The 17437-nt window shown below is 44.4% G+C and overlaps 2 protein-coding genes across 4 annotated transcripts in view; one reads left to right on the top strand and one right to left on the bottom strand.

Moving 5' to 3' along the window:
- Positions 1 to 17437, top strand: part of ADAMTS8 (ADAM metallopeptidase with thrombospondin type 1 motif 8) — a 489092-nt gene that overhangs the window by 198256 nt on the left and 273399 nt on the right. The window lies entirely within an intron of this gene.
- PRDM10 (PR/SET domain 10) overlaps positions 1 to 17437 on the bottom strand; it is a 46950-nt gene that overhangs the window by 9226 nt on the left and 20287 nt on the right. For all 3 annotated transcript variants that reach the window (XM_081961348.1, XM_081961349.1, XM_081961350.1), the window contains exons 7-15: positions 16882 to 17085; positions 14186 to 14258; positions 13155 to 13272; positions 12122 to 12251; positions 10789 to 11013; positions 6241 to 6588; positions 4631 to 4786; positions 2481 to 2660; positions 868 to 978 (exon numbers count right to left, since the gene is read on the bottom strand). In XM_081961348.1, the coding sequence (XP_081817474.1) occupies positions 868 to 978; positions 2481 to 2660; positions 4631 to 4786; positions 6241 to 6588; positions 10789 to 11013; positions 12122 to 12251; positions 13155 to 13272; positions 14186 to 14258; positions 16882 to 17085 (1545 nt within the window). The remainder of the gene's footprint in view (positions 1 to 867; positions 979 to 2480; positions 2661 to 4630; positions 4787 to 6240; positions 6589 to 10788; positions 11014 to 12121; positions 12252 to 13154; positions 13273 to 14185; positions 14259 to 16881; positions 17086 to 17437) is intronic.

Genomic DNA, 17437 nt, shown 5'->3' with positions numbered 1-17437 from the left:
TCTCATCAGCTCATCTTTTCTTTCTCTTGTTGTGGCAGCCAAAGGTGGTATTTAGCCAGTTCCTACAGGTTTACTCCAACCAGGAGTTGAAATCGTGGGTGGGCCCGCCTACCCGTCCCGTCTCTACGCCATCCTATTTAGGCACGTTTTCAAGCCACATGCATGCGTGCAAGCCGCACAGACGATTAAAGCACATGCGTGGAAGGCTGAGTGCATGCATGGACGGGGCGCATGCACTCACATTTGCAAACCGGCAGGGAAAGTAAGTGAATGTCACCCCTGGTGACAACCAATGATAATTCAAAGGAAGTTAACGGCCTCCGAGGAAGTAAAGAAGTACGTAAGAAGTCCTAGTAATTTCTCTTTTTGGTTCTTCTGAGCAAATAATAAATCAATAGGAAGGAAGGAAATCCCCAAATTGGTTACATTTAATTCCATGTACAGGTAGTCCTTTAGTTACGACCACAATTGAGCTCAATATGAGCCCATTCATGTTGCTAAGTGAAACATTTGTTGAGTTTGTCCCATTTTACGACTTTCCTTGCCACATTTGTTAGGGGAGTCACCGCAGGCGTTAAATTAGTCACCTGGTTGTTAAGTGAATCTGGCTTCCCCATTGACTTTGCTTGTCGGAAGGTCGCAAAAGGGGATCACAGGACCCCCAGGCACTGCAACCATCATAAATGTGAATCAGTTGCCAAAGAATCCGAATGTAAATCACGTAACCAGGAATGGTCATAAGTGTGAAAAAAGGGTCATAAGTCACTTTTTTCAGTGTCGGTGTCACTTCAAACAGTCACTAAGTGAACCGTTGTAAGTCGAGGACTACCTGTATACAACCGAGACGGAGATGGGTTCATTACATACCTTATCACAGTACTGACAAAAATAATCTCTGTTAGGTTTGATGATAGGCAGTGTTAGCTCTGGAACTTCTTCTATTTTCATATCAGGATGTCTTTTTGATAAATGATTCACCTAAGATAATAAAAAAAAAGGAAAGCACTTCACATCTGTCTTATCCCCATTCAGTTGTCAGCAAAACTAAAACACCCACAGAACAGGGGGGTCTCTGAGCATTTACCGCTAAACATATAATCTTTTATTGGTTGGATTTTACTGGGCCGCTGGTAATTTGTTTGTTTGATGAATAGATTGAACTCTTGGCTGTTTTCAGCTCTTTGTGAACCTATTCACACCATGCTACAAATAATGCTTTGTTTGTAAGTCAAGTATTTTTCTCGTTTCTCAGGCATTGATTATTTTAAGAAATAATATGGTGCCTGGATGGGGTATAGTATTAGGATCTCAAGATCCGAAGTTCCAATCCATGGTTAGACGTCTTAAATCCTCCTCTTAAATCTAACCATTGGCACAGGGTATTTGTGAGAATACTGCAGAAGCAGCTCCAATGTGCCTAGGAAGGACGGGAGCACAAGTGCCATAAATTCATAGAAGCAATATTTATGAGAAACAACAAAGGGTGTTTCTGTAAGAATGTAATTTTGCTTGATATTCCTATAATTCTTGCTCCAAATATGGGATGGCCAACTTAAGCATGAGGACAACAATGGTTCATTTTCAAGAGCCTTTTCAACTCCAAAAAGAACTTGATTCTGCATGCAGTCTCAGCCTTTGAGATTGTTCACCCTTGCTCATAATAATAAAAAAAAAAAAAACTTCAAGCTCACATACAGAATGCTTTTATAAAAAGGTGTCTAATTCAGAGCATATGGTGCTTCGGTGGTTAAAGACATGGGTTTGGGACCCAAGTGCTGCACTACAGGATGAGCTCCTGTCACTTGCTCCAGCTCCTGCCCACCTAGCCGTTCGAAAGCATGCAAACGCAAGTAGATAAATAGCTACTTTGGTGGGAAAGTGATAGCATTCCGTGAGTCTTGGCATATAGTCAGGATGGCCACGTGGCCACTGCCCACCCTGAAGCTACCCCCACCGAGGCCATTTTTTAAGCTTCAGTGTCGCCACACTGGAGGTGAGGAATAGAGACAGTTGGGCTTTTGTAGCCAAAACAAAATAGTTTCTCTTGTGAACCAAGGACATTCCAACAACTGGCTGGAGAGAGGAGGAGGAGGAGAGAAGTAACCAGGCAATCGGCCAGCACCTAGATTGGACAACGTGACTTATCGTTTGGGAGGAAAGGGAAACTTTCACTTTTTAAAGACGTGAAAACAACGGGGAACTCTCAGAGTCGGTTTTCACACCAGTCTGTGCCAATAAGATATCTCCAAGTAAAACTGTTCTTTGAGGAACCATTCTGCCTCGGAGTCCTGTTTGCTATGGGGGTATTACTTGGAACGCTGACAACCACGGAAAAGGTCTTCAGACAACATTGGGTCCCTCAGCTGGGAAACAAGGGACGAGCAGATGCCCCAGAGTTGGACAGAGGAAACCTTCACCTTTAATTAGTGGGAGATTCACAGGCTAGGATTGTGTGAGGAGTCTGGAATATCTTAACTAACCAGCATGCCTCGTCTTCGGAAACCCATCATGCACAAGCGACACTTGAACATAAAACTCTCATAATCCGTAGAGGCGATCCGGGGCTTGAAGGCTTTGGAGCGACTAATTCGGTCAGCTTTTTTGGCTTCTCTTTCTGGATTGTGCATTCTCTGCATGTGTTCTCGCAATTTATCTTTTCTCTGGGGGGGGGGGGGATGGGGGAAAGAATCAAAATAATGGGAAAGAAGAATGAGTGGAGAGAAAAGGGAAACGCGTGGTCACATAGGAAATGTAAAAGTTGACCTCTAAAGCAAATTAATCATGAATAAAAGCAAGAAAATACATTCGTTAAAACTTCCGTTGAATTTGTTCGGATAACAGAATTTTAATCAACCCATCCACAATGCTCACAAAAAATATTAAAAGAAATTGGGATCGGTTTTACGACCGGAATCCTTCCAGTCGTAAAGACACTTAAGATAAATTAAAGAATATTTAGATTCATGTTAAACATTGAGGAATATAAATTGAGATGATTATGACTGTAAGGGGAATGGCATAGAAAAAGATACGTTTACATCTTCAAAATATATTAAAGCATATAGCCAATGCTTCCTTTGCAAATTTCAGTTCACTGTTAAGACATCTCTAAATGATAAAAGATCGACCTATGGGTGCTTCAGATAGTCTAGAAATCCCATTTCCAGAATTTCACATCGTTGTCCATGCTTCACAAGGCTGTTGGTCAATGAAATCTCCCATTCCTGATCTCTCGGTAAGATGCCTAAGTGTGCAACAACACAAACAGGTCTGGGATAGTGCCTTCCCAGTGGCGGGATTCACAAATGTGAACGTGCGAGCTCCCTACGCTCGTGCACACCGCTTCCTGCGGTAGATGGGCGGAGCCTCCAGCAGCAGCCGCTACTGGTTCACCCGATCCAATAAGAACCAGCAGAATACTACCACTGTGATTTCCATTGGAGGCTTCATACTGCTGACTCACTCATCAGTCATGTATTTTAAATGTGTCTTTCCATTACGCCAAACTGTTGGCTCCCAATTTGCTAATCCAAAACACGACCCACGCACTTGCGCACGTGCATCAGGCAAGAAGGCGTGTATCATTTGTGCCAAATTCAGCGTGAGTTCGGTGTTGACAGATGGCTTATTTTCTGAAAAAAGAGAGCCTTACCAGCCACGTCAACCTATTATTGCTTCCTGCATAAGAAGAACCTGTTAACAGGGGTGGGTAACTTTATCAACTTTAAGACCTGCGTACCAGAGGTGGTATTCAGCCACAACCGGTAGTGGAAATTGTGAGTAGTTCGGTAAACCGGCAAATACCACCTCTGGCTGGCTCCGCCCCCATCTATTTGCTGCCTCCCAAGTCCCAGCTAATCAGTTGAGTCTTCTAATCAGAGGTGGGTTCCTGCCAGTTCTAACCTCTTCTATAGAAGAAGTTCCACAAAACTACAGTGCCGTTTAGAACCGGTTCCAGCTCCCTCCCCTCGCCCGTCTGCACATCATCAAGATGAAGAGCGAGAGGAGGAATTCTGGGAGTTGAAGTCCACAAGTCTTAAAGCTGTCAACTTTGAACACCCCTGGGTTTTTTTTCTAAAGGGTTAGGGGTGCAAGGGTCTTGTAACTTGACAGCTTTAAGACTTGCATGCTTCAAATGCCAGAGTTTCTGGTGGTTGCTAAACAAGAGCGTTGTTAAGTGAGTTTCACCACATTTTACAAGTTGGCCACGACCACCCAGTCACATGGCCGGCAAGCCACTCCCACAAAGCAGGCCACACTTACAGAAGAGGTTCTAAAAAAATTTTTGAAACCCACCACTGGTCTTCTTATGTTGTCCTGCACAGGAGAACAGAGCTGGAAAGCAGGTTAGTGGGGTTGCAAGGGAGTGGAGATTTTATAGTATCTTTGCCCTGCAATGGGGAGGGAATGGGGTTTTGTAGTATTCTTCTCCTGCCACGCCCCCACACCAAGCCAAGCCACGCCCACAAGAGCCACACTACACCCACAGAACCAAGAGTAAAAAAAATTGAATCCCACCACTGCTGCGGACTTCAACTCCCAGAATTTCTGAGAGAGCATTCTGGGAGTTGAAGTCCGCAGGTCGTAAATATTGCCACAGCTGCCCATCCCTGATCTTCGGAGGTACTACCTTAAACTGTTTGCCGCAGGTGGAGCACAAGAAGTCCTTGCGATCGGAATGCCGCAACATGTGAAGTCGCAGTTTGTCAGGCCGACAGAAAGCCTTGTCGCATTCTGTGCACTGGTAAATCTTTTCCGAATGGAAGCTGCGGACGTGCTTTTTCACCTGGTTGGGAACAGTCAACGGGAAAATCCATTTCAAAACTTCCCCATGTTGAAAAGGATCTCAGTAGAAAGAAAAGAATGTGTAACTTACAAATTGAGATCTTATTGCAGGCTAGCTGGATACCCATGCTCTGCTACGAAGCTATGTGATTGGACTTGATAAATCAATATAGCTTGAAAATTAATGAGCCTCTCCTTTCCCATTCTCTCCCTCAGACTTGCCCCACCGAAGTCTCTCCTATCTTATCCCCGGCTCTCCTTCAGGCTGGCCCCATTGATCCTCTCCTCTCCCCTTCCCTCCCTCAGGCTTGCCCCACGAGGCCTCTCCTATCTTATCCTCTTCTCTCCCTCAGTCTAACTCAACACAGACCGGATGAGTCACACGCTGGCCACGTCCACACCCAAGTGGCAGTTGGAACAGAGTTCTTTTCAGGTGGGGAGGGAGAGTAGAATGTCTAACTCCTTAGCATCAGAGAGTCTTAATAATAATAATGTAAAAAAATATTAATGATCTGATGGTCATTTTGAGAAATCCTTTCTTAGTGAGCACCTGGAAGCCAGTTCTGGAGATTTTGTGATGCTGCAGGAGTGGTATTTCAGATAGATAGATAGATAGATAGATAGATAGATAGATAGATAGATAGATAGATAGACAGACAGACAGACAGACAGACAGACAGACAGACAGACAGACAGACAGACAGACAGACAGACAGACAGACAGACAGACAGGACACAGATAGATAAGACAGACAGATAAGATAGATAGATAGATAGATAGATAGATAGATAGATAGATAGATAGATAGATAGATAGATAGATAAGATAGATAGATAGATAGACAGACAGATGATAGACAGACAGATAGATAAGAGACAGATAGATAGATAGATTAGATAGATAGATAGATAGATAGATAGATAGATAGACAGACAGACAGACAGACAGACAGACAGACAGACAGACAGACAGACAGACAGACAGACAGACAGACAGACAGACAGGACACAGATAGATAAGACAGACAGATAAGATAGATAGATAGATAGATAGATAGATAGATAGATAGATAGATAGATAGATAGATAAGATAGATAGATAGATAGACAGACAGATGATAGACAGACAGATAGATAAGAGACAGATAGATAGATAGATTAGATAGATAGATAAGATAGATGATAGATAGATAGATAGATAGATAGATAGATAGATAGATAGATAGATAGATAAGATAGATAGATAAGATAGATAAGACAGATGATAAGACAGATAAGATAGATAGATAGATGATAGATAGATAGATAGATAGATAGATAGATAGATAGATAGATAGACAGACAGACAGACAGACAGACAGACAGACAGACAGACAGACATTTCAGTATAAAGGAACGAATTGCATGAAACAGCACCCATAAATGATGTTATTGTTGATCCTCCACGAAACCCACCTGGATAAAATCCGGAAAGCGTTTTTTGCAGGTAGGACAAGTGAAGCAGCCATCGTTAATGTGGATGGCCACGTGATCTTTCAGCAGGTCTAAGCGGTCAAAGGACTCAGGGCAGAAAATGCAGGAGTAAGTCTTCTGGTCCAGGTGGAACTTCATATGACTTTCCAGGGCGCTGCTGTTAATGAAGCCTTTGTTGCAGATATCACAGGTCAAAGGACAATTCCCTTCCCGTCCATGGAACCTTAAATGCTGGTCTAACTTGTCCTTGTCACGGAACGCCTTTCCACAATGCAGGCATTTGAAAGGACGGAATGACTTCCGGATGAATAAGTGCTGGAGGGCTGCATTCTGAAATGATAGGTCCAAGAACGGGAGAGGTTAACTAGCCAGGATAGCGAGGAGATTACATGGCAATAAACATCTGTAAAGCCTGTAAACCATCTATCTGGGGTGTAAAGAGAAGAGAACAGAGTCAATAGATTTGCCCAAAGATATGTCATATTGAAAAGTAATTGCAAGAAGGATATAACACACGAATGAACAATTGGACTCTTAGTTATTGGGAAAAAAGTAAAGACACTTTAAATCAACGACCACCAACTGGTGGTCCGGGGAAAAAAAATTCGTGGTCCACAAAAAATTATTTGCATTTTGTATATTGCACTAAATCAGGGATCCTCAAACTATGGCCCCTGGGCCTGATACGTGCAATGAATGTTTATGTTGCTGCAGAGAATCTCCCACTTCTGGTTCTTTTTGTGCGGGTCAGAGGAGGGCAGAAATTCCAACTTGGGGTTTGCTTTATCCTCCTGGTATGGGGCTTTGGGTGAAGGCTGGAAGGAAGTGCCACTGGTGGCAAAGAACTGGAGGGCCTTGTTCCAGTGGGATGCATCATGGCCTGGAACTGGCTGACCATCTCAACCTGCTGAGCCTCCAGGCGCCGGTACCTGCCTTCCACAGGTCTTCCCTCTGCTTGGAAAGCCTATGCTCATAGTCCTCAGTGAGGAGCTTCTGCTGAGCCTCCTTCTCGGCCAGATCCAATTTGAACTGAGTCAGCTGTTTTGCAAACTCTTTCTCATGGTGGCTGCTTAGTTCCAACAACCGCTTCCTGTTGGGGCTCTAAGGAGCCTAGGCGGGCAGGCAAGGAGTGGCTGGGAGGGGTGAGTAGAGGCCGATGAGACGCCCCGTGAATTACATCAAGTTGGCCATGCCCATCCAGTCACATGACCTCCTAGCCACGCCCACCCAGCCAATCATTAGGCAGATCACATTAGTGGTCCACGGGGTTTAAAATTATGAATTTAGTGGTCCCTGAGGTCCGAAAGGTTGGGGACCCAGCTTTAAATTAGGAAGGAATAGCAGGTAGGGCAACTGTTCTGGAGATTTAACTTTCTTTCCCTTTACATAAAATGACATTGTCCCTTAAATGTACAAAAATGTGCAGAACCCTGTTATTTACTCAGAACACAAAAGCAAAACAAAAGATTGTGCAGTATCACCAAGGAAGTATTTACTTATTCATTCGTTTGTTTTATTAAATTTTTATGCCACCCCATCTCGCTGTTGAATATTAGAAAGTAATAACGATTCTAGCATCTGACCTTCAAATATTCTTCTTATGAACTTTTAGTCTTAGTTTTCTTTCTTTCTTTCTTTCTTTTTTTACACGTACCTGAAACTAAAATATTGCACAAATTTCTCTCATCTCCACCTAGATTGATTTCAGTTGAAATCATTCTATTTTAGACTGGGGGTGGGTCGGACAGTTTGCACAGCTGGTGTGGCAGTCTTAATTTCAAATGTCCTGCGTGCTTCGGTAATTAAACGGGGGTGTTTGATGTCAGCGAAGAATTGGGCAGGAGCTATTTCTCCACTGTTCTACAGGAAATCTGCAATTACAGGACACCAACCCAGCAGAAGATGGAAAAGGCAGCAGGGACTATGTACACCCCTACAGTGGAGGAGAAAACCCTATAGAAAACTTGCACACACGAATCACCATTTCTCTTCCTTTATTAAACATGGCTTGTTGCCCAAACATGAAATATTAATTCCTATTCAGACTTTAAGAAATCCGGGCAAGGTAGAAGGTGCGACTGTAATTGTTTTTTTTTAAAAAAACACTGACTATTAATACAGATCCCACAACCCACATCACGCAGTGGGTGGGAATGCTTTCATTTATCCAAGTTTGCCCTGCAGAAGGCAGGATGAGGAAAGGTTTAAGCTGTTGGGGGACATTGGCTAGAGTTTGGAAATGCTTGGAGCTGTCCAGCTGTGAGAGCTTGAAAAACATCTACTAAATAGGAACAAAGGCACAGTAGGTAGTAGCACCTACCTGCCTTAGCTGATCTTTTCCCCCCCCCTGCCCAAATATAAAAGCTTAGCGGAGTTGACTTCATCTCAAAATCCGTGCCATTCAAAAAAATGTAGTGGATTAGTCAAGGTCACCGTACATCTTTGCCCATGTCCTCTAACAATGACGTACATAACAGACGGTGCTGCCCACAAACCATTAATACACATCACCTCATCCAGTTGTTCAGAATATGCCTGCCTGTACAAACCCAGGTTCCCAGGAAAGGCTCACCAAATATTGTGAACCTTTAGAATTCACACTTTGGAAGAGAATGAGCTAGAAGGGACCTTGGAGGTCTTCTAGTCCAGCCCCCTGTTCAAGCAGGAGACCCCATACCCATGATGGAGAACCTATGGCACGCATGTCAGAGGTGGCACGCAGAGCCTTCTCTGCTGGCACACACGCCGTCATCCCAGGTTAGATCTCTGTGGTGTTTCTTTTGTGAGCTTCGGCTTCCCTACAAACGACGGAACAGAAGCTCACGAAAGAAAAAGATCTGACCTCTTGCCGCGCTGCCGGTGTTGGGATGCCCCACCTCCCTCTGGCCAGCTGGTCTTCTGATCTATGCTGTGCATGCATGTCTGTGCATGATCACACCCATGTCCATCCATGTGTGCATTCATGCATGCACAGACCCCTTTCAGTTTGGGCATGTGGGTGCGCAGTTTGGGCTCTCTGTGTCTAAAAGGTTCGCCAACGCTGCCCTCTACCATTTCAGGTAAGTGAGGTCTAGACCAGTGGTTCTCAACCTTCCCAATGCCATGACCCTTTAATACAGTTCCTCATGTTGTGGTGACCCCCAACTATAAAATTGGTGTCTCGGTTCCTAAGACCATCGAAAATATGTGTTTTCCGATGGTCTTAGGTGACCCCTGTGAAAGGGTTGTTCGACCCCCAAAGGGGTCCCGACCCACAGGTTGAGAACCACTGGTCTAGACTCTTCTTAAAAAGATCCAGTGATGAAGCACCCATGGTTTCTGGAGGCAAGCTGGAATTCAGAAACCAGTTTCCACTGGTTAATTGTCCTTATTGTCAGGAAGTTTCTCCTTAATTCCAGGTTGCTTCTCTCTTTGATCAGTTTCCAACCATTATTTCTTGTCCTGCCCTCTGGTGCTTTGGAGAATAATTTGACCCCCTCTTCTTTGTTGCAGCCCCTCAAATACTGGAACACTGCTATCATGTCACCCCTAATTCTTTTTTTTTTTTAGACTAGCCAGACCCAAATCCTGCAGCCGTTCTTCATGTGTTTTAGCCCCCAGGCCTTTGATCGTCTTAGTTGCTCTTCTTTGAAGTTTTTCCAAAGTTTCAACTTCTTTTTTATAGTATGGGGACAAAACCTGGTTGCGGTATTGCAGGTGTGGTCTTACCAGAGTTTTGTAAAGTGGTACTAATACTTCACAGCTGAAGACCCACCTCTTTCAATTATCTGGCCTGGCTCAACCGTAAACTTTTCTTACTCCTCCTGACAGTTCTTTTAAATTTTAAAAACCTTAAATTTTAAATTGTGTTTTACAATTGGGGTATTTTTAATGGTGACTTTTAATTGTCCAATGTGATGAAATTTGTTACCTCCTCCGTGTATGTATGTCCTGTATATATGTATGTTTATGTGTTGTATATGTTTTATATGCTCCACTGTACGCCGCCCCGAGTCCTGTCTGGAAAGGGAGCGGCTAATAAATTTAAATTTATTATTATTATTATTTATTATTATTATTCACGCGATCTTGATTCTATGGCTCGGTTTATACAACCCAGGATTGTGTTAGTTTTTTTGGCTGCTGCTGCACGTTCCTGGCTCATATTCAAGTGATCATCCACTAAGACTCCAAGATCCCTCTCCCAGTTGCTGTTTTTGAGCCGGGTCTCCAATGAAATCTAATCCATTTCAACTGGTAACCAGTTTCCCCAGCATAGGAGGTTTCGCCACCACCCAAAATAATTCATAAAAAAAGCAGCAGGAGTTGCCAAAGAGGCAAAAACCCCAACACTGACTTTTCCCTAATTTGGCATTCAAAAATTTTTTTTTTTAATTCCATACCTAGATATAACAGTTTGGTTTATGCTGGCTAGGGAATTCTGGGAGTTGAAGTCCACGCATCTTTTGAATTCCCCAAGGTAGAGAACCTCTGCCATAGACGAAGGCAACACAAGTGCGAGGTCGGCCAGGGTTTGAGTTCTTCACTTACCCGGATACGCTTGGCTCGCCGCATGTCATCTGCTGTCATCAGGCTTGGGGTAGCGACCACGGTCTGCTCATGGGGCTGAAGCTGCAGGGATTGGCTTTCAGGCAGCTGATCCAAAGAGGACGCTGCCTCTGGGGCCACCGGGGTCTGCTCCGGCTGGTCGAGTCCATTTAGGGTGGCTTGGCCAGCTTCATCAAACTGCCCCTTACTGGCAAAGGGCAGCAAATCCTGAAATTATAAACCAAGGATATTGTAGGAGATGACCAGACTGAGTCTGAGGGAGGGAGAGGTCAAACGCGTCACCAGCCTCAAGTCCCTTTGTGCCCACAAAAGATCTAAGTCCCACCCGCCTTTGACTCTTCTCTACCGCCAATCTGCTTGCACCTTTAGTAGTTCAGATGCTTGCAGAGAACTACAACTTGCCATAAATCTTTACGCTCATTTGGATTGCCTGGAGTTTCTGTTTTCCTTGGTGCTCGACAGGTAGAATCTTGATATACAGCAACATCATTTCAGCGCCTTACTTTGCTACTGTCTATGTGCTGTTTACTTATCAGAGTTATCAATTTTTAGAGGCAGCTTTTTTTCTCCATAAATTACATTTCATTTATTATTTTTTTCTTAAATATTGTAAGACATATCTCATGAGGAAGCCATTGGCTACCACACTGGGAGGAAACCAATTTTTTTTTTCTGTTCTTCTTTCTTATTTTGGTAGAGAGAGATTAGAAAATTACATTCCCACCCCACCCCCCAAAAAACCCCTGCAAAATATGTGTCAGCCCTGAAGCAAACCTGGCTGGGGCTTCAGGGCTGCCACTAGATGGGAGGGGAAGGGAAATAGTTAATTGGGGTGTTGTAGTCAAAATTAGACGTTTTCTTGTGGGAAGCAAAGTCATTCCAACCAGTGTCTGGGAGAGGAAGAGCGAGGTAACCAAAGCAACTGGCCAGCACCTCAATTGGACCATGTGACTGATGACTTAAGGGGGAAAACTTTCTCTTTCAATTACTGGAAACCGTGGGAACTTTCAGAGTTGGTTTTCACCAGTTGTGCCAATATGCTGTATCCAATAAAGTTGTCCTTTGAGGGATCTACCTGCCTCAGAGTTCTGCTTTCTGTGGGTGCCTTACTTGGAACACTCACATCGGTTTTTTTTTTTTAATGCCACCGTAATGTAGGTGATACAAATGGGGCTGAGCAGCTGTTCCAGCTGTTGAAGACACTTGGCTCTTTTACCAGAAATGGCATTACATGACATTTCAAGGGACCCAACCAAGGAAACTCAGTTGCTCCTTTCCGCAAAACTCAATTCACCCCCACTCTCTGCAAGTATACCTGGCTCTCTTCTGCACACTTCCCCCCGTTTTCGTTGGTTACTTCCAAGCGCATGAATTTTGGAGGACGGCCAGGTCGCCTTCCTGGACCAAACCTTCGCTTCCCTCGTCCACGATCTCTGCCTCTTGCTCTACAGAAGATACAGATTTCTGGGTTAGAGGACGGTGACGCCCCTTGTCACTCTCTGGGGACATCAACTTAAAAAAAGGAGCTCTCCATAGTTAAGACTCCCACTTACCATCAGTCCTAGTCAGCCAGTTTAGGAATGATAAACATGGTAGTCCAGAGGTCCCCAACTCCGGGGCCCCAGCCCACTCCTGGGCTGTGAGCTGTTTTGAACTGGGCCGCCCAAAGAGGTGGGAGAGTGTAGACACCTGTGCTCCATTCATTCATGTGTGCGATCTTGCCTGCTAGTTGCGCAACCGGAGCCATTTGTTGAAATGGAGCCGGGCACATGTAGCTGCTCCCATGGAACCATCCCCACTCCCCACGCCACCCCGCCGGTCAGCAAAACCAGAAAGGTTGGGGGACTCTGTTGTAGTCTAACTACATCTAGAGAACTGAAGGCTCCCTGTCTTTAGCCTACAGTTTTTTTTATAGCCTAATCCAGTGACGGCTAACTGTTTTTTCCTCGCGTGCCAAAATCGGCATGTATGCGCGTGCCCACACCCCTAATGCAATGCGCCCCGCCACCCTGCGCATCCACGCATGACCCCCCCATGCTTCTCCCGCCACCCCACCCCACCCGCATATGCCTGCGACCCCCCCCGGACCCCACCACATATGCATGCGACATCCCCCACCTCCTTTTTGGGCTTAGCAGGCCTCCCTGAAGCCTCCTGGGACCAAAAATAGGGTGGCTGTGTGTGCCCCCACACGCTCCCGTCACGAATGTATGCCACAAACTCTGACAAGTGACTGTAACCCTCTTTGTTGGAAAACTTGGACGGAACTCTTGGCGCTTCCTGTTTCTCTTGGACGGAAATTTCCATGGAACAGTTCAATTGGGTGAATGATCGAACCCTTGAAATACCTGCTGAAGAAGTCAAGCTTTTCATCGTGGGAGTTGAGATGTTGCTGGAGCTGTTCGGAGCTCATGAACCGTCGATTGCACTCATAACATGGCCAGTTTTTCTCTTGTTCTCGGAGAACTGTGTTTTCAAGATAAACCAATCAATAGTAAATATTCAGAAACACTCCCCCAAGGGTTTTCAGGTTTTATCAGTTATTCACCCACAATTTCAGCTTACAGGTTATATTTTATCTTCTAATTAGCTGATAACACGATGTTGCCCAAGTATTTATTTATCCTAATCCTATATTAGACAGAAAAAGCCCTGATTTCAGCGACAATTAAATCCGTTCCAAATGTTTTCCCTGGGCCCCCAGAAGCGGCAAGAAAAGTGATACTTTCCTTAATTTCTAACGTTGGATTTTCTCCCTTACCAGAGGGAGCCCCCTTGTGGAGTACTGTGGAGCTGTTACCACGGCAACTCCACTGTGCTGTACAGAAGCCATTTTATGGAAGTACGGTAGAAGCCACTGTGAGGCACAACAGGCTGTATCTTAACAGAACGCATCCCGAGGGGTGTTAGGGGTGTCTTACTCCCACAGTATTTGTTTCCAGAGAGTAAGTCATCTGTGTACCAAGATTGGTTGAAATTGCTCAAAGTCTTCCAGAGTTATGCTGGAACATACATACACACACACACACACAGAGCCATATTCACACACACAGCCATATACATATACACATACATACGTACATACACATACACACACACATATCAGTCTCAGAAGGAGAAATAGAGTGATAAGTTAGACAGTAGACCCAAGAAAAAGCACATAAAGATTTACACAATAGTTTTTGTATTCCTCTATTCCTCCTTCGAACCAATGAGCTGTCTCAATGGATTAAGCAGAAATGCTGCATTTGAAGTAAGAGTATACAAAGCTCCAGCACTTCTTGTGCAAGAATCCAAGCACAATAAAGGGCATCTACTATCCAAGGAACAAATATCCTGCAACTCTTAAAATTTTATTTAAAATGCAAGATGTTGATACCTTTCCTCTCCTCCTCCGATACATCATGGATTTTCTGATTGACAAATTCTGCATAGGAGGCAGCATACCACACCTAAAGCAGATATCAAATGGAAAGGAAATTCATAGCAAGATTTTTTTAAACAAAACCTTAAATAGAATCCATGCCCATCCTCCACGAATGCCGGACTGGAAAGGGAGCCCAGGATCACAGACTCGATTTTGGGTCAAACCATGATTCAGCTCCAGGCTTCCTCGGCTCAGCTCTTCGCTTCTGTTCACTGAGCCAAACTGATCCAACAACTTCTAACAAGTTATTATTTTATCCAGGTCCTTTTGTGCTTTGATGAAGGGGGGCGGGGCACGGGGGGGGGGGCAGGAAGGGAAATAGATTCAAATATTGCGTCTTCGTAAGCATGTGTGAACTTCTACCCACGTATCAAAGGCCTTTTATGCAGAGGTGAACTGCTACGGGTTTGTCCAGGTTTGGGAGAACCTATGGCTAATGTTATGATTGGTTCAGAGAACCTCCAAATCCCACCCCTGGCTGGCCCCACCCGCACCTCCCACAAGTCTCCACATGGCCCGTTTTGGATGCCAGATAAGTGCAGGGCCTGCGCGGAGGCTCAGGAAGGGGGGGAAATGGGCCTCCCGGAAATTCTGGAAGGCCAGAAATCGGCCCAGCCTCCGGAGAGTCTCTGGAGCCGGGGGAGGCAGTTTTCGCCCTCCCGGAGGCTCAAGGAAAGCCTCCGAAGCCTGGGGAAGGCAAAAACGCCCACCCACCCCATGCCAAGGTGCAAGAAGCCAACTAGGCCACGCCCACCCAGCAACCGGGCAGAGAACCCGTTGCTGAATTTTTGAAGCCCACCCCTGCGTTTATGCAAGTGAATCCATCCGATTATGATTCGTAGAAGGTTTTTTTTTTAATCGTCATTTCCCATTCTGGCTGACTGAGAGCTGGTACATTAAACGGCTTGACTGAAAGTGTACAGATCCTCTTTTACCGACTGCCGCAACAACTCCCAGGCACGCGTTTTTTAAAAAAAAATATCACACGTGTCATGGGAAACGGGAGAACTTGCTGTTTTGCTCAGGGTTTCTTTGACAGGGACTGAGTCTGGATCACAGATCCTGCTTTTCCACCTTGGAATTGGCATTCTCCGTCTGCTCTTTGAAATAGGGCAGAAAAGGCAGCGCTCCCTCTCTCTCTCTCCCTCTCTGGAACAGGGAGAGCCAGATGGTGTCACTCATCTTGTGAATGCCTCCAGGTTTTTTTAAAAATTAATGTTAAGCTTACAGCTTTCCCCCCCCAACTGTTCTCCCTAAATTCCATTTGATTTGCTTCTAATGAAAGATAAAAATAACTCGGCGATGACTGCTTTTTCCTGCTTGCGATACCCAGATCATCACCCACAGAAGGTGGTTGTTTATGCTTATGTTAATCCCCACATTATTCTCTTTCAGGAAACGCTTTTCTTCTGAGGGAAGGCCGCCTGTCAGGCCTGCAGCCATATTCTCTTTTGGATCTTTGGCCTGCCACACTTTCTATTATTCTATTATGCCTTTTCTACTGTGGGAAAATGGGTGGGGTGGGGGGGTTGTATAGAGTTAGATGCTATGTAGCCAAAACAAAATTCTTTCTAGAAAGCCAAGGTCATCCTTTGTCTTTGCATCTCCGCACCTGACCGGAACTGGATGGGTGGAACCGCCAGCATGGCAGTGGGAGATTGGACCATGGGATGGGCTTGTCGGTGTGGGGCAAGATCTTGAATTTTTAACTGGGTGGGGAAAACCGGGAAGCTTCAGATTCAGGTTTTCCCAGATGTGCCAACATGGCTCTCTTATTAAATTGGAACTTTGAGCAATACTTTGCATTGGATTTAATTTTGGACGCTATTTGGAACCCTGACACCAAGCTGTAACCCTCAGAGATACGCCGACCGGAATGAATGATACCTTATTAACTAATTAATTAACCCAGACAAGACAGGGGCAAAAAAAAATCCCATATTTGGGGCCAGGTAGGACAAATAGCCAGCCAACATAACTGAAAGAGGGAATTTTGATAAATAAATATATAAACCAAGCTGCGTGCATTCCATCTTGGAGCTTTTATCAGGAGTGTGTGATTCGCTTAATAACGGCAGCGAATCACTTAACAACCGTTGCAAAAAAAAACCATCATAAAATCGGTGTGAGTTACTTAACAACCGTTTTATTTAGTCTAAATAGAAATTCTGGGCTCTGTGATCATTGGTTTGGAGTGGTGGGGTGGCCTAGAGGTGGAGCTCACGCCTCACCATCAAGAGGCTGTGAGTTCGATCCTAGGTAGAGGCAGATATTTCTCCCTCTGGGCACACTGGGAATAATATTTGCTGAACAAAACTCCGCATTGGCGATAGGAAGGGCATCCGGCCATGAAAACACTCTGCTACCTCCATTCAGTTGCCCAGACTCTACCCTGCAATGGATTATGGAGTCGTTAAAAGATGATGATGATGATGATGATTTGTAGTCATTGGTCAAGGACTATCTGTACTATAAAGCAGTATTTTCGAAAGCTACCAATTTTGAAAAACACTGCTACCTCAAACAGAAATTAAAAGGAAGAATGTGAGAAAGGAATTAGTAATATTTTTCCAGACTTTTTTTCGGAGGGGGGGAAATACCAACCAGATTTGTGTAAGAGAAGTTCTATTAAGATAGTCACCTCATACCTTGAGTTCTTGTTTCGGCTCAACATTTTTAATTGTAGTGTAGTAAATATGATGACCGTATTGATAGGCGACTAGATTTTGCTCCAAGTGATTCTGGGCAGGGCGCACAAACATCATCCAGTTGCAAAGAGCTTCGCTGGACAACTCAAACCAAAGATCCTCCTGTAGATCCCGGTCCTTCCTGTCACCTTTGTCAAGGGACACCTTTAGCAAGAATTTAAAAAAGAGAAAGATGGATATGACCTCCCCCAGCAGCTCAGGACCACAGGTTCACTGTTATCTACTGTGGCAAAGAATGTTTTTCATAATGCAGTTTGAAAATTAGGAAAACGGTATTAAATAGAGCAGAGAAGCGTTGAAGGTGATGAATAGAAGCAGATGGGAGGATATTTTTTTAGTCTGATAATTGATCAACACAATAAATAGCTAAGCTGTTACAGAGAACATATATCTATATCAATATCTATCTATCTATCTATCTATCTATCTATCTATCTATCTATCATCTATCTATCTATCTATCTATCTATCTATCTATCTATCTATCATCTATATA

This window comes from Natrix helvetica, assembly GCF_964273705.1.
Source record: "Natrix helvetica genome assembly, chromosome: 8".
NCBI lineage: Eukaryota > Metazoa > Chordata > Lepidosauria > Squamata > Natricidae > Natrix > Natrix helvetica.
Note: the sequence above shows the minus strand (reverse complement) of the source record. Positions and strands in the feature narration are given on the sequence as shown.